The 20,464-nt window shown below is 39.7% G+C and overlaps 6 protein-coding genes across 11 annotated transcripts; 2 read left to right on the top strand and 4 right to left on the bottom strand.

Moving 5' to 3' along the window:
* Positions 1-3: 3 nt before the first annotated feature.
* On the bottom strand, positions 4-5,215 carry LOC18994303 (type I inositol polyphosphate 5-phosphatase 13). 2 transcript variants are annotated; one of them, XM_024152856.1, is made up of 11 exons: positions 4,235-5,045; positions 3,898-4,150; positions 2,990-3,797; positions 2,614-2,738; positions 2,362-2,446; positions 1,966-2,131; positions 1,823-1,863; positions 1,442-1,709; positions 1,177-1,300; positions 712-1,072; positions 4-631 (listed from the first exon to the last, which is right to left on the bottom strand). In XM_024152856.1, the coding sequence occupies exons 1-11, from the start codon at positions 5,043-5,045 to the stop codon at positions 269-271; spliced, it is 3,405 nt and encodes a 1,134-aa protein (XP_024008624.1). In that variant the 3' UTR covers positions 4-268. The 2 variants fall into 2 exon arrangements, with proteins under 2 accessions (XP_024008624.1, XP_006418001.1); XM_006417938.2 differs by having other exon boundaries at positions 1,823-2,131; positions 4,235-5,215.
* Positions 5,216-5,822: 607 nt separating this feature from the next.
* Positions 5,823-8,630, bottom strand: LOC18994304 (probable uridine nucleosidase 2). Its single transcript, XM_006417939.2, has 9 exons — positions 8,237-8,630; positions 7,884-7,999; positions 7,744-7,803; positions 7,282-7,467; positions 7,086-7,190; positions 6,829-6,925; positions 6,602-6,709; positions 6,375-6,510; positions 5,823-6,124 (listed from the first exon to the last, which is right to left on the bottom strand). Exons 1-9 carry the CDS (start codon positions 8,280-8,282, stop codon positions 6,016-6,018), a joined length of 963 nt encoding a protein of 320 aa, XP_006418002.1. The 5' UTR covers positions 8,283-8,630; the 3' UTR covers positions 5,823-6,015.
* On the top strand, positions 8,287-10,219 carry LOC18994305 (putative B3 domain-containing protein At1g05615). The gene is made up of 4 exons (XM_024152327.1): positions 8,287-8,345; positions 9,342-9,530; positions 9,666-9,732; positions 9,827-10,219. Exons 1-4 carry the CDS (start codon positions 8,287-8,289, stop codon positions 10,217-10,219), a joined length of 708 nt encoding a protein of 235 aa, XP_024008095.1.
* Positions 10,220-12,198: 1,979 nt separating this feature from the next.
* Positions 12,199-14,315, top strand: LOC18994306 (inactive glucose-1-phosphate adenylyltransferase small subunit 2, chloroplastic). Of its 2 annotated transcripts, none has more exons than XM_024153204.1 (8): positions 12,199-12,657; positions 12,762-13,034; positions 13,106-13,279; positions 13,352-13,464; positions 13,544-13,661; positions 13,761-13,859; positions 13,967-14,092; positions 14,199-14,315. In XM_024153204.1, the coding sequence occupies exons 1-8, from the start codon at positions 12,199-12,201 to the stop codon at positions 14,313-14,315; spliced, it is 1,479 nt and encodes a 492-aa protein (XP_024008972.1). The 2 variants fall into 2 exon arrangements, with proteins under 2 accessions (XP_024008972.1, XP_006418004.1); XM_006417941.1 differs by having other exon boundaries at positions 13,352-13,437.
* An 81-nt stretch (positions 14,316-14,396) lies between these two features.
* On the bottom strand, positions 14,397-16,559 carry LOC18994307 (pentatricopeptide repeat-containing protein At1g05600). Its single transcript, XM_006417942.2, has 2 exons — positions 16,442-16,559; positions 14,397-16,072 (listed from the first exon to the last, which is right to left on the bottom strand). The coding sequence occupies exon 2, from the start codon at positions 15,991-15,993 to the stop codon at positions 14,479-14,481; it is 1,515 nt and encodes a 504-aa protein (XP_006418005.1). The 5' UTR covers positions 15,994-16,072; positions 16,442-16,559; the 3' UTR covers positions 14,397-14,478.
* A 904-nt stretch (positions 16,560-17,463) lies between these two features.
* On the bottom strand, positions 17,464-20,020 carry LOC18994308 (beta-hexosaminidase 2). 4 transcript variants are annotated; one of them, XM_006417943.2, is made up of 3 exons: positions 19,908-20,020; positions 18,687-19,584; positions 17,464-18,618 (listed from the first exon to the last, which is right to left on the bottom strand). In XM_006417943.2, the coding sequence occupies exons 2-3, from the start codon at positions 19,474-19,476 to the stop codon at positions 17,660-17,662; spliced, it is 1,749 nt and encodes a 582-aa protein (XP_006418006.1). In that variant the 5' UTR covers positions 19,477-19,584; positions 19,908-20,020; the 3' UTR covers positions 17,464-17,659. The 4 variants fall into 4 exon arrangements, with proteins under 4 accessions (XP_006418006.1, XP_024008834.1, XP_024008835.1 ...); XM_024153066.1 differs by having other exon boundaries at positions 19,776-20,000; XM_024153067.1 differs by having other exon boundaries at positions 17,464-18,609; positions 18,687-20,000.
* Between the last annotated feature and the right edge of the window lie 444 nt (positions 20,021-20,464).

Below are 20,464 nucleotides of genomic sequence, written 5' to 3' on the forward strand. Positions count from 1 at the left end.
AACATTTTATGTAAGAGTAACAATTGCATACACGAGTCAGGTACCTATAAACTGTTTACATTCAAGTGAGGAGAGTCAAAATTTGAGTACACAATACCTGAGGAATTTATCTCAAAACAAATCTACAGTTTCGGACACAAAACGAATTATCTAAAGAATCAAATAAAGAATAAAAGAGATTCCTTAACCTGATGCATTGGTTTAGTGATGGCTTTGTTGTTCATCTGCTCTAAGGTCTAGTTAAAACTGTCAATGTTACAAGAGTTCATCACCGGCTTTTACCCCGTCTAACTGAGTCTTCGGTTCTGGGTCTAGTGCTTCCATTACGGCTAATATCTGTTGGATAGCGACGTGAACCGCCTAGGTTCTTTGTTAGGTTCGTCGGTTTGGACTCAAGGAGGCATACTCTGGCTGAGAAGCAGTGACGGACTTTGATTGAGTGGCTTGTTGATGTAGTTGAGCAGCTTCCTCGAATGCTCACCATTAGAATTGCTTCTTTATCTCGAGTGTCTTCACACCACCAATTCTGTGGAATGCCATCAACATACTCTTCCAATGTGTGGAAATCTTCGTGATGAACCTTCACATCCACGGATCCTTCCGGTTTTATTATCCCAGCTGCTGGCGAAACCTAAAAGAAGAATTCTTGAAAGTCGTTAAAATTCTTGAATACCACTTGGAATTTATTGGCGTGGAAAGAGAAAATAATACCTCAAGCCAGCGAGGTAGACCAAAGGAGCCTCGTGGAGTATAGTCAGAATCTTCACCGTCATCCCTAACTATAGTCTGACCGCCACAGAGAATGTTGAAAATGGCTTTGCTTGTGGTTGAATTGTTTGTGATTGTTAGGATGACTGTGTCCTGACTTTGAAGAACAATGTTGTTGGTGCTCACAGTTGTTTCTGGAACAGATTTTAGATCCTCGAATATTGATCTTATCTTCTCATTGGACCTTATTATCTTCCCTAGTTCCTGTCTCCGCACAGATTTATCAACGTGAGCTATGGTCGCATGAAATTTGCAGCGCACGGGTTTGTGATCGCTCTCAGTAACATCCATGCAAGCTTCGTACCTGTTGAAACACGCAGGTGGAAATGTTAGAAAGAGGAAAAAGAACCTGAAGATAGTAGAAAGAGCGAGAAACATAAGCAAAGTGGGCATGAAACCAAACCATACATTATAACCGAGGAAACTACAGGGCATTGCAAATTGCTCTCTGAGAACGGGCTTGATTGAGTGTCCCTATATATAACTCTGTCACACCATGCAGGAATCCGCTTCTTCTCCCCTGAATCATATCCTGGGGAGTACACAGCACAGAAAGTTTAAATTTTTTTCTGGAGCCACCAATTGTTCTGAAAGAGGAGAACAATGCAGAAAATAGAGCAGAACAAAACTGTTTCAAATGCATATGTTACTGTTTCAGATTTTCATTTTTTACCTCCTAGACCTGAGCGATTCCTTTCAAATTTGTAAGTCGGAGGGAAAGTGATTAATGCCTCGCGCATTCCTTGGAAGACTTTTCCAACCTTCATCTCTTGTCGAAGTTGGTCCCTTTCTCTGAGCCAGTCGAAGGATCGCTGTGAAATGAAGTCTCTTGCTTCGTCGTAGGATATACCGAACAGCCTATAGTTAAAATCGCCAAAGAATGTGATCATGTCTGCTGCTGCTAAATCAGACTTGACCTCTTCAGTACCGGTGCTAGGATTCTGGGAAACAGAGAAACATGTCTTTAGTAAAAAATTAAAGGAGCACACAACGTAAACTAAGTATTGGCATCGCAAGACAAGGATAGAATTCAAGTGTTGAAGTAAGAACATACAGTGTTACTCTTTAGTGTATAAGCGGCTGTTGAGACACCAGCTGCAAGAGAGAGGGCCCATGGCAAACCAGAAGAACAAAGCAGCCAAAATAAATACGTGGAAAAGCCAAGTGAGCAAGACAAATACAGGTACGGCACCATACCAGCTGCAGCGTTATTCAGATTTTGTCCTCGGGAAAAGACCATTAATCGAAAAATGTGATTGAAATCTGCGTTTCTGCGGTTAACTGCCTCCAAATGCGCAGCCAAGTGGCAATTCACAAAGCACATAATTCGGTCATAAACTCTGATTCTCAGACCCACACCTCCCTGATTTTGACAAGTAGGAAATAACGAGTTACTGAGAGTAAACTGAAGAAGTTCCTCATATACATTGCAAGTACGCAACACATTTCATATAGATAACTTCCTCGTTTGCATTTTCACAGTAACACAAGAGAGCAATAGATAATGAAATGCCCAAGGCTTAAGTGGGCATAAGCTCTATAATCAGAATTTAAGAAATACAAAAAATGAAGTGGAGATATTGTAAGACATACCTTGTTGCCAATGGCACGGCCAAAGCCACATGGGACTGCTGCAACATCAAGATCTCCAACATGTGTTCTAATATCCTTCCTCGCCCTAAGCAGAAAATTACAACGCAAAGGGTTTAACATGGGAAGAAAAACAAGTGACACAGACTCTACTTGATTTATTATGGAAGATAAACAACAGCTGATCGTAGACCTTTCAAAAAGTATAAAAGCTAAGCCGAGAATGCAAAACTTCACAACTGAAATATTACTCACCAAAGCGATATCAGAAGTCCTGCCAACTGCCTTGAACCCATACGCTCGAAAGTGTTCTTCTCATCAAGTGCTTTTCCAATTGCATCAATCCACCATTGCCCCACAGCACTTCCTTCAAGTCCAACCTACAACCGCGATACAAATATGAGGTGAAACCAAATATGTAGATGGGAGCATGATCACATATGAATTTGAGTTAATTGAAGCTAATAAAGCAGCAAAAACCTCATTTCTTGAAGAGTGATAAGGACAGAGAAAACTTGAGCCAAAGAAAACATGAACTTTTTTAACCTCTCTCAAACAAACAATACAAGCTTTGCGCTATGGAAAAAGTTTCAAGTCCAAGCAAGTTCAAACGTGTGATAAATGGAGTTACCGTTTCCTTAGCAGCAGACATGGCAAGAAAACCTGCCCCCATCTCCACCTCTTGCAACCCAACAGCGACAATGCCAACATCTGAAGTGACAGAGCCCAGCCACGACATAAGCGCATCGTGTGAAGCACGTCCTTGACCAACATTCCAGGTGCCAATTAAAATTCTAACATTGTCTTGTCTGGCATATGAAGTTTCCTTCTGAGACAATTCTGTTCGGATAATGTTGTCTAGAGGTCCCGGAGATGTCACATACCATCCACGTACTCCACCGTGAGTAGCCAAGCTAAATATGAAACCACCACCGGCTGCTAGCTTTATCACAGGTTCATTGTGTGAAACCCAGCTTGCAATTAACTTTCCATCAGGATCCAAGACCTGTATGTAGCCACTTGCATAGCCCACATATATTCGATCGCCGAAAGTGCAAAAGCACAAAACAGGCCTGTGATGGTGATTCACATCTAGCAAGCGGCTTCCATTTCCATCCCATTGGACAATTAGGCCACTCATGCTTCCAGTCCAAATTGTTCCATCTACGGCTAAGACGATAGCTTCTGTCTTCCGTGTATCTTCGGAAAACGCACCAGCACTTCTAGTGGCGACTCGGCGAACAGCTCCAGCAGCTCCCATTATGGCATTACGTGACCGCTGCAGAAACCCCTGTGATTTTTCCTTTTTTGAAGCTGAGAAAAACTTCACTTTCATCTCATCGTCAACTTGTTGGTCTTGTATAGGTGGGATGTCCGCACGACACTCAACTTGCCCGTCAACATTTAAAACTTTCAAAAGGTCTTTACTCCGAGCATCCCTACACGGATCAATCTCTTAGAATGATCAAGAAGTGACTGAAAGGAACAGAACATACACCACTGTGTCATTGGTAGAGAGAAATTGTTTAAAAAACCTACCAGATTGAGAATGAGAGTGACTGCACAGCCCACACTTTAGCTCTTACTGAATCGGCTAACAGATACTTGACTTCTGAGGAAGATATGTTGCATGTCCCATTGACAGTAACTTGGCTCCTGAGGTCAATGGCAGACCTCTCGACTAATAACGCAGCCATGTGTCTCTCCTCCGGTTTAAGCAGGAGAGATTTCTCTAACGAATCCCAAGGCCATATTTTGATCACACCTCCTTCAGAACATGACCACATATCACCTACATCATAAACAATAAGCATGATGAACAAGAACGTCATCGTTTATGTGAAAACGAAGCAACAAACCACAAGAGTAAACTAACCATAAGAGCTAATGACAATGGAGTTCACTGGACCACGATGAGCTTGCCACGAGATTCGCTCTTTGAAAGGATCAGAATCATCAGCATCACAAGGCTGATCCATCTTCCAAGCCCGGATTTTTCCATCCTTGTGGCCACTCCACAAAAGCTTGTTGCTTTGGTCAGCAACCAAACACATGGTGGGCGAAGTAGTAACCGACTCATGAAACGGCGACGTATCCTCATCCCCTCGCCGTACCTGGCCGCCGATCCCGCACCCTGTCTCGTACGCCTTTTCCAAATTCCAGAACCTCACGCCGTTCTCCTGACCCGCCCAAAGCTGCGTGTCCGTACAAGCAATGTTCCTCAAGAACTTCCCCGTCTGCGTCTCCCTTAGCGGATGCGGCCGCAGCTCCAGACACGGCGGACGTCCGGGATGAACCGCCGCGCGTACCGGAACCTTGAATATTCCGGCGCCGCCTCCCGCGCCGATGAACTCCGGGAGAGGCTCGATATCGTCCTCCCCGAGACCGCCATTAGGGGGAGGCGTAACGACGGCGTAATCGTCGCCAACGCCGTTTCCATCGCAGACGGTTTCGCCGTTGACGATGACACCTCCGGTGGAGAACTCGTCGTCGGAGGAATCGAAGTAAACGGCTTCGGTTCCCAACGTGGCGGATCTAGGGACCTCGTCGAGGCTGTGCTTGCGGATCTGATGGTGAGGCTTCTGGTCGAATTGCTGGCTGTAGGAATGCGTCTTACGCCGAGGAGGAACAGGGACGAGAGACGCCAACGCCGCATCGTCTTCTTCCTCGATGATTAGCGAATCCATGGAGAAGCTGGAGAGAAACAGAGGAGCTGGGAAAGTGGAGAAATTTGGGAATGGTGGAAAATGGGGAAGAGAAAATGAGAGTGAGACAAGTCAGGAGAGAGAGAATGAGAGGAGAGCACGTCGTTGCGGGAGAGAGAGAGAGAAGCATGACGACGACAAATGTATTGGAAGCGAATGTGTTTGTTTTTTGGATTCATGAGAGAGTCTCTCTTTGTTTCCTTCTTCTCTGCTTCTGAAACAGAGGAAAACAAAAATAAATTAAAAAGAATGTTTTTTTTGTGATTCTCCAAGGAAGACGCAGTCAAAGAGAGAAGTATATATTTATGTTACCAGTCCTTCTCACGTTCGTTTGTTTTATTTTTAAATCCCTCAGTTTTTCCGATTTCTCAAATTTGATTTGATTTTTTATTCTTCCTTTATTTTTTTATATCTACTACATGGAGATCGTGCCATGCATTAAAATAGTCAAAAGCACATTAAAATCCATGCGTTATGGTTATTGACTTAAAATAAGCTTATTTATTGTAGCTTTGCGTTTTTCAGCTGAACATTCTTTTTTTCTTTTTAAGACTGTCACAAATATTGATATTGTTACCCTTGTTACCAATAAAAAAGTTTGATATTGTTGATGCATCTTTTATTATTAAGTCTCCACCGATCAATCACCAAAATGTAGGTAACTCTAACAAAATGTCTAAACGTTATTATGTAGTCTCGTTTTTGTGATTAAGTAGATCATCATGAAACAGATTTGAATGTATAGTCATAAACTTGGAGAAAAGGAAGAACTAGACTTTATTATTGATAGATCATCAGATGATAAATATGGTTGATAAAGATTATAAAAAAAAACACCCAAATGATATAGAGTTAGCAAGAAGAGCCTTATTTCAATTGGAAATGGCTCACAAGAAGTGAAACATCAACGAGAGAGATAGAGATAAGTCAGCCTCTGTATCCATTATGAGCTTCAAGACTCCATAAGCCTATCCATTATGAGATTCAAGACCGCAGGAGCATCAACCGTAACTGCCACTTTTACCGATGGTTTGTCTGACCACTCGTTCAATTCCTCAAATCTGGTTCACATCAAAACAACACACATGACATGATTTTTTTTTTTTAGCCCATCATAAGTCCAAAGTTTCTCGTTCTAATCTTGTTCATACAGTTGGTTAGTTTCCAAACTTCCTAATGAAAGGCTTCACGTATTTTGCAGTTCATTTATGCATATAACCGCACCGTTCTTATAGAGAGAAAGGCACATTCACATTCTTTATGCTATAAAAAAACTGCTTTCGTGAATGTATGTATATATGACAACCTTACCTCTTTCGATTGTTGTACAGTAAAGTGAGTCCTCTAGTGATGCCGTTTGTTTGTACTCTAACAACTCCTTCAGTATAAGTGAACAGAGAAGGAAGGAAAGCCGCAAGGATCGTCGTTGGATCATGAAGATAAACACCTACCGGGATAAAATGGTTAAGATAAAACATGTAAACGTAGAAACTTTGTTATTTTGGGTCTAAAGAACAAATGGTTTACTAAAATGTTACCTTTGATCTCGTAAGCATCAAGATGATAAGAATAGTACACACCAAGGATTTTACAGAGGTATTGAGCTAATTTCCCGTTCGATGATGCCAATTTGTCCCTGTCATCAGCTAAATCAAGCGGAAACACACCAAAGAAAACCAAGAAGTTAAGATGAACTGATTATGCTAACAACGTTTGTATACATAAATGAAACATCAAAAAGCAGACAAAAGATTTTACAAATAACCTGTCATAATAACTTGATGTGTCACGTTGATTCCCACAGCAATTATATCGGCCCCACATGTGAACACAATATCTGCAGCTTCTGGATCACCAAAAATCTACCCTAGCCAACAAATTGGATAAATAAATATGCGGAAATTAGAGAAAGAACCTCCAGAGTAGAAGATTTCATTATATTCACAGTTGAGTAGGTGATGTATGATCTAATGTGTATGAAGATCACATATTCATATTACTTTAATGGGCGCAAGAACTTACATTAGCTTCCGAAGCTGGATTTACATTTCCGTTTACTGCGAATGCTCCACCAAGAAGAACAATTTGCCCGACATTTTTTGAAAACTCAGGATCTAGCTGAACAGCCTGCATCAAGGTAATGAAATCTTCAATGAGAAATGGGATAGAGAGAAGTATGACCAAAATGAAAATGAAAAATTCCGGGGAAAAGTCTGACCAGTGCGATATTTGTTAGTGGTCCCAAAGCAACAACAGTGATTTCGCCAGGGTAAAGCTTAGCTTGTTCAACTAAGAACTCAGGTGCAGTTTTTTCGATTGGCTTTCCTTTAGGTGGAGGGAAATTTTGATTGCCAAGCCCATCTTTTCCATGAACAAAGTCGGCAATTCGAAGCTTTGTACCGTTCTTCACAGAAGAAAAGATAACAATTTCATTAATATTAAGGCAAAGAGATAGGAAAAGGGCAAAAGGTAAGTGTTGAAATGTCATCATGTAAAGCTGCTTATCATTTGACTTCTAAAGGTTGACAAAAGAGGTGACGAGGAGCATCTTGCATGTTCTTATTTCATCATGTAAAGCTACTTTTTTGTAATCTAAGAAAATTGTTGAAACTCAAACACATTATAGCATCCATCTTTCTTACAATAGCAACACAATAAGGTCCAAAAACTAGAAACGTACCAGTATAGTTTTCTGTGTTCCTTCAGCCACAGGAATATCCGTCCTACCCGCAACCTCCAACTAGTAGATACACAAAGAAGCAATTGATTAGAGCTCATTGATATTCCATTCCATTATGAAACAAAGTGTAGAAATGATACCAAATGCAAGGCGTTTCGAGTGGCGAGAGTGGTGTACACGTTCCCATAGATAGTCGTGAGGCCAATCACATCAACTTCTGGTGATTTTAGAGCCACGAATATCGCCATTGCATCGTCTACATATCATCAAATCCAGTGAGAAGAAACTCATGATGAGATAAACCATTTCTCGGATCGGTCTCAGATCTTACAATTATTTTTCAGAAACACGTAAACCCAGTAGTTCAAATTGGAGAATTACTAGACCCAAACTTTCCAAATCCGAATTTAAAGAGCAGAGACAATACGGAAACAGAGACTATTGCTCGGAATCGAATCCAATAAAGGAATTAAAAAAAAAAGGGATAATATACCGATTCCTGGATCAGTATCGATGATAATCTTCTTGCGCTCTCCCATCGCGATGAGACTTGAGCACGGAAAAGGCGGAGATTTTGAGGGACCCAGATGCCGAAAAAGCTAGTTTCTTAAGTTTCGTCTACACACACATATAAAAACAGAGTCTTTTCGAAAATCTTATTGATCAGTACAAAAAAGAAGAGAAGCAAAGAGTTCATAGAAAAAGGGATGTCCTTTCTTTTCCAGTCTGCAATCGTGGCTTTCTTGTCCCCTTTTTGGCTGCTTCTTCCTTTCATGAGCTAATCAATTTCTTTTTTAATGCAGTTACGTTTTTTAATGATCTCTTTCCAAAGTTTTCATTTTCTTTTTTAATTTATTTTGGTAGTTTTCATATTTCTTCCTTCTCTACTCCGGTATCAGTCAAGATCCAGATTAGATATGGTTCAGCATCGATTATTCTAAATGAAGACGATGATTGTATCTGAAAATTCATGAGAGACTTTTTCGTATGGAAACCAAGCATTTTTTTTTTCTATCTCAGACACCGGTTCAACCTGATTTTTACCACCCGGTTTTATGACATTTAGGTTTAGACAAAGAAGAATCAAACCGGAAAACTTAGTCCAGAAACAGAGTCATCCCTTATTATTAATCAGACTCGTCACATATTTCTTTTCATATTTAGCATCCTCTGGCCAATCAGGGTAATCAGAAATAAGCTTTTGAAGCTTTTCAGAAATAAATCATTTTTGCTAAACCTGAATTCCTAATCAAAATCTATTTTTCTTTGCCGACACTATAATTTGTTTATTTCCCTTTATAAAAACCGAGGATATTATTTTGGAAATAATAAATTAAAAGAGAATGGATGGATAATAATTCACGCGCGCAATCGCTTCTTTAATCCCATATAGATATAGGAAAAGGAAAATACCATTAAAAAAAGGAAATTTACACTAATTCAGATAAGATTGGGAGATACAACTTCGAAACCTGAAAGAATTTGGACGGGTGATGCATCTCTCTATATAAATAAATTTGTTGGAGCTACGTTGACAACCCTAAGAAATAACAAAGAAGAACTGCTAAAGTATATCACAATGATTGATGATGAAGAAGCTGCACGGATACTATTAATGTTAAGTGGCTCACTGCCTCCATCGACGATGAAACAGAGTGTTGTGGACGCAAGAGAGAGGGAGGAAAGAGTTTTTGTCCGAGTTCCACGACGGAGAAGAAGCTTAAGGGTTCATATCGCTACCATCACTTATTCTTCTTCTTCTTCTACTCCTACAGTAGAATATGTGAGTAAAGAAGATTCTGATGGAATCTCCAACGGCCCACCAATGGAATCTCCAGCAAAGCCCACTAAGAACCTCAAGAAACGTCCTCCTCTGTTTCCTACCATGAAGAAACAAGCTAAGAAGGCAAAACGCGGGACAGATTGTGCGGAAGCTTCTTCTTCCGGGACGAGAGAGCCGACGCCGGAGTGGCTGTTGGAGTTGATGAGCACCATGAACGGAAAAGATCCGAAGAAAATCATAGAGAAGGAACTGACGAAAACAGATATGAGCCCAGGTCACAACCGTCTCTCGATGCCTTTCAGCAAGATCGTTGACTTGGAATTCTTGAACCCTGAGGAACTAAAGATCATACAAGAAGATGCCTACAGGGATCACATGGTAGGAGTTGACGCGAATCTTGTGAGTTCTGATGGATGGGTGTTTGATGTGAATGTGAGGAGATGGAACATGGACAAGAAATCAGGGAGCTCCTCTCATATTTACAATTTGGTTACAGGGTGGAAGACAGTGGTAAGCTTTTGTGGTCTAAAGGAGAACGATACGATTCGAGTCTGGTCTTTTCGCTCTGGTGACGACGAGCTTTATTTCGCTCTTGTTCCTCCTACCAGTGATTCCGGAGAATCTAAATCCGAGGAGATGTGTTCTTCTTCAGTGACATGTGAGAAATCTCACGATGACTTGCCACCCAATTAACAAAGGTTTTCTTTCTAGGGCTTTTTGTTAGTGCTTTTCTCTAAACCCTGCTCTTCTTCAGTGACATGTGAGAAATCTCACGATGACTTGCCACCCAATTAACAAAGGTTTTCTTTCTAGGGCTTTTTAGTGCTTTTTTTCTTTCTAGAGATTTTTTTGTTGCAATTTTTGGCTAATGGCTTCGTTAAGGAAGTTTTGGTCTTTAATTTAGTATGTCTCTCAGTAAAGTCGAAATTGAAAACGAATCAAAGAAAACCACAATACAATTTTTAAACTGAAAGAACGTTTTTGAAACAAACTCAACACAAAATCTTAATTGAACTGGCTGATGAGAGATAGGAAGACGGCCATTATCATGAAATCTCGACATGTCCTTGTATAATAGAAATAAACAAACAAAAGAAAGAGAGAGAGCTCGATATAATGACGAGCAAATAAGAGGTGCCAAGACAAAAGACTCAAAAGCCGACAAACTCAAAGCACCTGTCGTTGAGTCTCCATCTAAGCCAATCAGAAACCGCAAGATTGGTGACGTGGGAACGACAACAAAAACTAATGATATATCGATCTACAGAAGAACGATGACATTCGCCTCTGGTCTTTTCACTCTAATGGCAAACTCTACTTTGCTCTCGTTCTTCTTACGCGGACGAGTGATTCCTGAAAATCTAAATCCGGGTGGAGAAACTCTACTTTAGTAATCCATGAGAAAACCTAATGATGACTTACTATCCAAGTATGTTATTAAGTTAGGTTTGTCTTTCAGGTAGTGTGTTTTTGGTGCTTTTTTGGTTTTTAGTTAAGAATTCAAGGATTTCTTTTCATATCCACTTTATTAGATTCTTCAGATTTTCATTAAGAATCCCGAGATTCTTTCTAGGTGCTTTACTAGCTAAATCTTTCTATTTTTATAGTTAGGACATTATTGCCTAATTAGAAAGATTCATACAAAAAAACAAAAAAGATACGAAGTATAAGACAAGGTCACAAGGGTATAGCATTCTAACCTTCGGATCCACGCCATCCATTCAAATTGTTACCATCTTGACCTTATATATCGTTATCTTAATAAGTTGAGGATTTTCAATATTAACTGATTGGTAAACTAAAAACTATGCGGTGTTGCATTGATAATTTTTGGTCAATTGAATATATTTTTAACCTAAGAAATTTTTATTTCTAATAAAAAATATTTTATAATTTGTTTTGTCGTATTACCGTATACAACTAACACACACACACATACTGGATATGAGTTATTACTTGTGACACAGCACGGTACTAGAACAAACTAATTGATAGAAATTGTGCATTTTTGGTTTGCAGAATTCCTAAAGTATGATTCTCTAAGAGAGAGAAAAAAAAAGAATTCCTATATGAAAACTATTCTTGCTTTTCACATATCCAAGAGCTCTAACAAATCCTATTAAAAAAAAAATGTAAAATACCAATAAAGTTCTCAATCAATATTAAACATCTTTTTCATAATAAAAAAAAAATTCTATTCAAAAATATTCGGCAATATTATCCGTTTTTTTTCAGTAAATGATTAAATTCTAAAATAGAGCTTTCCCCGTGATTCATGTGATACATGCACTGCATCTCAAAACCTCTGAAGTTTCAAGCTTCTCCTAGATCTCCTTTTGAATCTCCTTGATCAATAAATTATATATATAATAACATTAATAGCCCTCTTTAAGATAACGAACAAAAAAAAGGAAAACAAAACAAATAAAAAAGAGAAGAAGAAGCTAGGAATCAAATCGAAAGAGTCAGGACAAGCTAAAGAGATTTTAAGAAGACATAGTTTCACAAGCAAAGGCAAAGTTAAAAACAAACAAAAAAAAAGTCTGCAACAGAAAATGTCGGACCGCTTTCACCACAACCACCATCACATGTTTCAAAAACCAACACCTTATATTCTCAAATATCAAACCCATTTTTGTTGTTTCTTGAATCATCTCTGTTCATAATCGAAAATGCAGATTTATTCTTCTTCTTCTACCAAACTGACAAATCTCCATATAATAAAATCGAGTAGCCATCATAATCAATGGAGACATAACCATAACTTGAAGCAGCTTGTCGTTCCAAGCTCATGTCCAAACCTCTCTGTATCAAACTCTCAGCAGCATCCTTTGAACCAGAGTGTGGCGGCCATTGTACTCGGAGGAGGATCAGACGCTGAGCTTTATCCACTTACCAAAACAAGATCCAAAGGAGCAATTCCTATTGCAGCAAATTACCGACTTATCGATGCAGTCATCAGTAATTGCATCAACAGTGACATCACCAAGATCTATGCAATCACTCAGTTTAATTCCACTTCTCTCAACTCACATCTCTCTAGAGCTTACACTGGATTCGGACTCGGAAAAGACAGATTTGTTGAAGTCATCGCCGCTTATCAGAGCCTTGAAGATCAAGGATGGTTTCAGGTTTAATAAAACTAAAAGCCACTACTTAAAATCAATTTCATCTGTTTTTTAGATCTGTTGCGTGTTCTTAAAGTAATCTTTGTTTTATGTGTGTTAACAAAAAGGGAACTGCTGATGCGATTAGAAGGTGCTTGTGGGTTTTTGAAGAGTTTCCAGTGACTGAGTTCTTGGTTCTTCCTGGACATCATCTCTATCGAATGGATTACAAGACGCTAATCGAAGATCATAGAAGAAGCAGAGCGGATATAACCATTGTTGGACTAAGCTCTGTTTCAGACCATGACTCTGGTTTCGGCTCAATGGAAGTTGATTCCACAAATCTCGTCACTCGATTCACTATCAATCCTGATGATAAGGGTCAACAAGATTTGATCTCCGTGAGTTAGATGTCTCTATAGTATTCTGTATGATTCAGAATCATCTGGCGAGACTAAATGTGATAGTGCAGGTGGAGAGCAGAACAAGTAGAAGAAGTGATGGAACTTCTTCTCAGTATGTACCAAGCACAGGGATTTACGTGATTGGTCGAGAACAGATGGTGAAGCTTCTGAGAGAATGTTTGGTGAAGGCGAAAGACATGGCCAGTGAAATCATTCCCGGTGCTATCTCTCAAGGGATGAAGGTAAAGGTTATGAAAGAGATAGGAAGCAAATCATAGGCAGGATAGATTTGTCTGAAACTCTGTTTTTGTCAGGTGAAAGCTCATATGTTTGATGGATATTGGGAAGATGTGAAGAGCGTCGGAGCTTACTATAGAGCTAACATGGAGAGTATTAAGAGGTGTATATTGGTGGTGGGGGGATTCAAGTAATGTAAAACCCTTGTGAGACCTGATGACTCTAAATAGGAACCTTGTGATTCAAGTCAACGTCTCTTCTTTTTGTAGTTGCAGATTCTACGACAGACAATGTCCTCTGTACACAATGCCTCGGTGTTTGCCTCCAAGCTCCATGAGTGAGGCTGTCATAAACGATAGTATAATCGGAGACGGTTGCATTCTCGACGTACATTTGCCAAACTCTCTTGTAACCGTAGTAGCCATTGTTGATCTAAAGCTCAATATAAAAGTTTCGTCTTCTTTCTTTTGTATGTAATGGGGGCAGAGATGTGTGATCAGAGGCTCGGTAGTGGGAATGAGAACGAGAATCTCAGATGAAGTGATTATAGAAGATTCGATCATCGTTGGTTCTGATATCTATGAGGTAAACCAGGTTTCTTGGATCGCAAAACAGATTTACAAATTTAGGGACTTAGGCTAATGTTACAAATTTACAATCTTTTTTTCTTTTGTGACGAGTGGTGTTTACAGATGGAAGAAGATGTGAGAAGAAAAGGGAGGGAGAAGAAGACAGAGATTCGAATAGGGATCGGTGCAAAGACTCGAATAAGAAGAGCGATTGTTGATAAGAATGCCAGGATTGGTCAAAACGTTATGGTGAATATTTATTTTAATCTCTCCTTTGGATATGATTTGAATATAGCAAAAAAAAAACAAAATCAAAAATCAAATTTCCATAGTTTAATTTCTAGACGATTCACAGATTATCAACAGAGACAATGTTGAAGAAGGAAACAGAGAAGCAGAAGGATACGTTATAAGAGAAGGAATTATCGTCATACTTCGAAACGCAGTGATCCCAAACGACTCCACCATCTGAACTCTTCTTTTTTTAACTTGCAAAATTCATCATTCCAATGTAAAAAAATGAAATTTATATAGAAACGTCAACGAACCCTGTTAATTCAACAGTTACAAATTTGTTGCTCTCACAAAATATAGCCTCATCAAACTTACTAAAGTCCAGACAGTTAGCTATACGGTCACCGATTGCTACTAGTTAGATGCTGAAGTATCTCAACAACATCAAAGGCACCATAACAAACTGATGAAGCCAAAGCGGTCCACACAGAAGACTCTGGCATCATATCCTGACTAACCATTTCTTCCAACCACATCACAGCTTCATATCGACGGTCCATAGCACAAAGACCTTTTATCATCACACTGTAAGTATCAACACCAGGAAAGTATGATTTTATCAACATCTCCTCCATGACCTGGCTAGCTTCAACAAATTCACCATCGCGACACAAACCATCCACTAGAGTTTGATATGTCTCTTCGTTAGCTACACAAGAGACTTGCTTAGACATCTTTTTAAGATATCCAACACCCTCCATGGACTTCCCTTCGTCGCATAGGCCTTTTATAAGAACGTTATACACTGCAACTGTTGGAAGGCAATGACCTTCCATCATCTCCTTATTGATTACAGAAACCGCTTCTTCCAGCTTCCCGGCTTTACACAGTGCTTTAACCTTGGCACCATACATCAATGGTGTTGGCTCAAAGCCTTTTCTTCGCATTGCAAGAAGCACTTCTTCACCTTCAACAAGCTTACCTTCCTCGAAAAGATCAGTAGCCATGGCACTGTAGCTATCCAAACTGGGAATTGCGCCTCGGATCAAAGTTTCAGTTAACAATCGTTTCACCCGTTCTCTACCTTCACTGGTACCTTGCCAATGACCAGCTTCAATATGATGGTAACATCGTTTCGGAGCCTTTAGTCCTTTTCTCAAGATCTTCCCAAGAATTTCAATAGCCTCATCAACCTCTCCAGCATCACATAACGCATCCAATAGAATTCTATAAACCACAATGTCCTCACCTGCACCTTTCTGCGAGATCCTCCAGAACATTGAATACAACAGATGCGTGGCTTCATGAAGTTTCCCTTCTAGACAAAACCCTTTCATCAAAATCCTGTAGCTGTCTCTGTCTGGATAACAACCCTGGTAGTTCATCTCTTGAAAGACATGAGAAGCCAGATCAGAGCGATTGACCTGGCAAAGTACCTTCATAAGCAAATTCAGAGCCTTTATTCGAGAATTCACCTCCCACCCATGACAATACTTTCGGAATATGTGACAAGCAGCTTCGAGCTCCGATTCTTTAACCATCTCCTGTAAGAGAGTATCGAACGATAGAGTCCAATTCACACAGTTGAACTCATGAAGGCTCTTAAAGAGGGAGATGGCATCGTCCAGCCTTCCAGCTCTGGAAAATGTACGGATAGCCGAAGCAAAAACCGGATCTTTACATTCACAAGAATCTTCCTTCATCCTCTCTATGACATATTTCATTTCCAAGACACGATTTGATTTACCAAGGATGCCAATCATGGTGGCATACACGGAGCCATTGTGACCGTAACTCGGAAACCTCTCTTTTGCCTCATCGAAAAGTTGAAGTGCTGTTAATGGGTTCTTTTGCTTCTTTAGGATCTGAGAAAGAAGGCTTGGCGTTAACACTCTTGGCCATCTAACACTCATCATATAATCCTTCAATCAGAAATCTCTTCAAGAACCTCAAACTCTTGAAACTCCACACCACAACATCAAGAAATCAGGTTTCCTGCACATACACCTCATCTCGTCAGCTCAAATATGTCATTTTTTTGCAAAAGGTTTTACTTTTTCTCTCGGGGACAATCAGTATTTCCATCTGATTCTAAAAACTCATAGACAGAACACGACTGAACAGTAAGAGAAATTTTCAGAAAACCCAACATATCAAACTCCGGGATCAATCAATTCAAATTACAACCAAAATAAATAAAAAGAATCTCCTTCTACCCAATGAATCATTCATAGAAAATAACGAAGAAATTTAAGTGGAGAGGAAAGACGAGCAGCCATGGAAAGATCAAAGAACAACAGATAATATATAAAAGTCAAGACTTGAGATATTAGTAATGGACAGACAGAGTGAAATTGTTGTTACCTGGAGATTTAAGTATGGGCTTCGTCGTTAATTTGACCATGTTTATTATTTGAGTATTTAGGGATCTCGTGAAGCTCAGTCTCGTGAGGACAAAAGGACTTGGAAAGCGAAGTTAATGAGATTTTGGTCGTTGCCGGTAAATAACGAAGGTTTCCACTTTAACCCCATAACTTTTAACCTTTTCATACAAAAACCCACTCGCATGAAAAGTGAGAGCATGACGCCACGCGCGAATGAAAGAAACAACCCACTCGCAGCAGGTGCGCGTTGCGCGCGTTAGGCCTAATTCGTGGGTTATATAGTCCATCAATTTTGCTCTATTTTGGCCAAAATTTAAAAGTGAGCGAGTAGACTGCGTTTTGCGTTATATGAGATTGTCGTTTTGGTGTTTATTTTGAGCAAATAGTAGACATGTTGCTAGCTCCACTTATTACCATTGTTTTTTAATGTTTGCGTTTTGCTTGTTATCTGTTGCCGTTTTGGTTTTTACTTTTTCCATTTATATATATATTTTTTAAAATGATGAAATAATCGGGCTCTTAAGATTTCGATTAAACAGAGGATGACTGCGTCTCGATTGTGATGCAAGCTCGAATATATCTAGTGTAGAATTGAAACATAATCTCTATATTATTCTGTTCCATTGGATTCTGATAAGTCAAAGGTAGATTGTCTGAAAAAATATTTTGCTTTACTGGGAAATCTTTCCAATTGGTGATGATTTCCTAAGATGATCTGTTGATGTCTAAATCTACATAAGCCTCTGTCTAAATTTTGAACTCCTTGCCTGAAACTTATGCAGGGAAAAGCACGTTGCCTTGCTCACTTAGTAGAGAGCTGTACACCCTGGGAAAGCTATCATATATACTTGACGGTGATAATCTTCGCCATGGTTTGAACAAAGATCTCGGTTTCAAGGCAGAGGATAGAGTAGAAAATTTGCAGGCTCAAAATCTGATTTTTCCACAAGTTAAGATTCAATTTTTGTTTTCTTTTGCTATTTGAATGAATTTCTTATAGAAGATTCGAACATATCATCTTTACTTATTGGAACATGGTACAATTACATATTACATATGATTGAAAGTTTTGGCTTCGAAACATTCAAGTTTTGTTAGGACAAACAAGAACTAAACATTGATCAAAAGACCCTGATCAAGATTATGTTTTTTTCTGCTTTCTGTAAGTTGGATCCAGTTTCGAACCCTTTTTATTGTTTTACTGATCTTCTAGAGCAACATTAACTGCATTACACATCCCAGGATTCCTCAAACACCACAATGGCTGAATAGGTTCAGCTCCAATACCTCTCTTCACCATTCTATACCTCCACCGGTTTAACCGGTCCACAGCTTCACCACATCTCTTAACACCTCTCTCGTCTCTATTCCCAGACCACAAGCTCTCTGCAAACGCAGAAGCACGCGGCCAAAGGCGTGAGTCTAAAACCGTCGGGTCAGCTTGCTCTGACCACAACGCTACCTCTCCTCCTAGGACCAGCTGCCTCTCTTCCTCATCGAGCAAACCATCAGTTATATCATAGTTGTATATGGTCTGCCATGTTTTAAACGGTGCACACCAGGACCCGCCACTGGCACCACCTCCTCGCTGATCATACTGACTATCATTCCCTAGAAACCCGCCGTGACCACAGTCTAAGTAATAGAACTCAGATGACGATACAATTACTCTGTAACCAGCAGCTACGATTCTCTTTGTGTTTTCAGGACCGTTATTCCAAGTCTGTAAGATTGTGTGCTCTTTAGGAAGAAAAGATGGATCCACCTTGATTTGTGCACCCAGCAAAACATCTTCCCAGTAGACAGCTGTTCGGTTCTGCGACAGGATGTAAGGTAATGTTGAGTTTATGTACTTTTCAAGAAGCTGGCTTAGTGTTCCACCAGAAGACAGGAAGGAATTGATTGCAGGATCTGTTTTCCAGCAGCCTGGGATAACTTCATCTCCACCGCCATGGTAGAAAGGTTCAGGGAATTGCTTAGCAACATCTTGTATGACGTTTTTAACAACTTCATATGTCTTTGGACTCAGTGGGTTAAGCTGACCAGTGCCAGGTTCACTAGCTAACCGCTCGTCCCAACTTTTTCCAGCAGGCCACCAGAACATGTTGCCACATGTGACGATCTCCGGGTAAGCTTCTCCCCATGATCCTGTATGGCCTGTGAAGTTACCATTAGAACCAAGCAAAGTTCTTGTACAAAAGCGAATCAAGCATTAACTGACTCACCAGGAGTGTCAATTTCAGGAAGAACTCTAACGCCGTGCTCGAAACCGAACTGAACAATCTTTGAGACATCCTCGGGAGTGTATACCATGTTTGGTCCATAAGATCCCTTTGCAGCGAGTGAAGGTTCAGAAGGAAGTACCAATGGAAAAGATTGCGAATCAGTGATGTGCCAGTGGAACACATTGAGTTTGTTTGCACTCATGGCCCTGATTGTCCTCATTATGTCATCTACTCCATAGTAATTCCTCGATGTATCGAGCAAAACGCCTCTATGGCCAAACAACGGAGAATCACGAATATAAATCCCAACTGGTGAACACAAATCAGGAGATGTTCCCCAAATAATCTGAGAGAATGTCTCAAGGCCATGCATAGCTCCCCAAACCGATTGAGCGGACAAGTGGGCAGAAAAGCTGCCAACGGGGATGCAGAGTGTATAGGATTCGTCAACGCCATGGTGAAGAGGAAGAGAAAGATCGGTAACATTGACTACAAGGTTGCTCAAGGTGTAACCTTTCGTAAGTTTGACAGGACCTGTAATGAGAGGTGAGTAGCTCTCTGAGCGGATCAGGTGGAGATAGCGTGTCACAGAGGCGGAAAGGTATTGGTGTTCAGGGGAAATGATGGTGAAATCTGGAGAGAGGGCAATGGCTTTTTGTTGATGCCACGAGAGAAATCTCGGCTTTGGCCAAATGTTGATAGGTATGGCAGTGGAAAGCAATGGCGAAAGAAGCGAAATGAAGAAGAGGAATGTGATTAGTATCACATGAAACCTGGAAAGAATGAGCATAATTTCGTTCTGTATAAGACAAAAATGCTGTGTTTTTGGATCAATCTACTGCTAATGGACCTTAACCAAAAAGCGTTTCAAGTTTCAACTATCATTGCTATCCAAAATCTGCAAAAAAAACGAATTTAATGACTCAATAGCATCAAGAACAAAGACATGTAAATGGGTAAGTGTTACACTAAGAAAACAACCGAAGAGATAAGTCGAATAGGGCAGACTAAAATAATTTGGGGAAAGAAGAAGATGTAGGTGCTAAAAGTGTTGAAATTTAATGACTCAAAAGCATTCTGAAGCATGACCTAGATCATAAAGGGGATTCGTCAGCCGGTCTTTGATTATTACTTCAAATTTCCATTGCAGAAAAGCGAAAAGTAGAATAAGAAGTAAAAGGAAGAAGCCAGAACATGTAACAGAGGATTTAATTTAGTTACTATTAAAATTTTCAGTGGAGGCGAACGACGACGAACACTATGGTCTTCACTCTTCACAGAAGTCAGACAGAAGCTTCCGGGAAAATTGACTTCATGATTTCTGCAGTCTTTTTTGTTTTTTTGTTTTACTTTAAACATTTTGTAGCTATTTTTATGTTGGATATTTTTTATATTAAAAAGTTTGTTTGTACACTGATAAATGAGTCGGGCCTCCTCAAAATATTAATGAACCGGGCCTGCCCAAAATATTAAACTAAATTAGGATGATTCGTTAGTCGTTGCCAAATAAGACCAAACCAGCTGGAACTGTAAGTATGTTACACAATCAAAATTCTTCTCAAAAAAAAAGAGTATGTTACACAATTAGAACTCGGACAAAAATGTGTTGAATCAAGTGTTCATTTTCAACCAGCCGTTTAAAAAAGCAGTAACGGAAACAAAAAAACATAAATCTGATAAGTCCATTTTCAAAGAATAATCCATTTTAGAATGAGTGGTTAATTATCTCCCCAATAACAACTAATACATCACCTATAATTAGCCATCATGTTTGGAAT

The sequence above is a fragment of the Eutrema salsugineum genome, unplaced genomic scaffold (assembly GCF_000478725.1).
Source record: "Eutrema salsugineum unplaced genomic scaffold, Eutsalg1_0 scaffold_5, whole genome shotgun sequence".
NCBI lineage: Eukaryota > Viridiplantae > Streptophyta > Magnoliopsida > Brassicales > Brassicaceae > Eutrema > Eutrema salsugineum.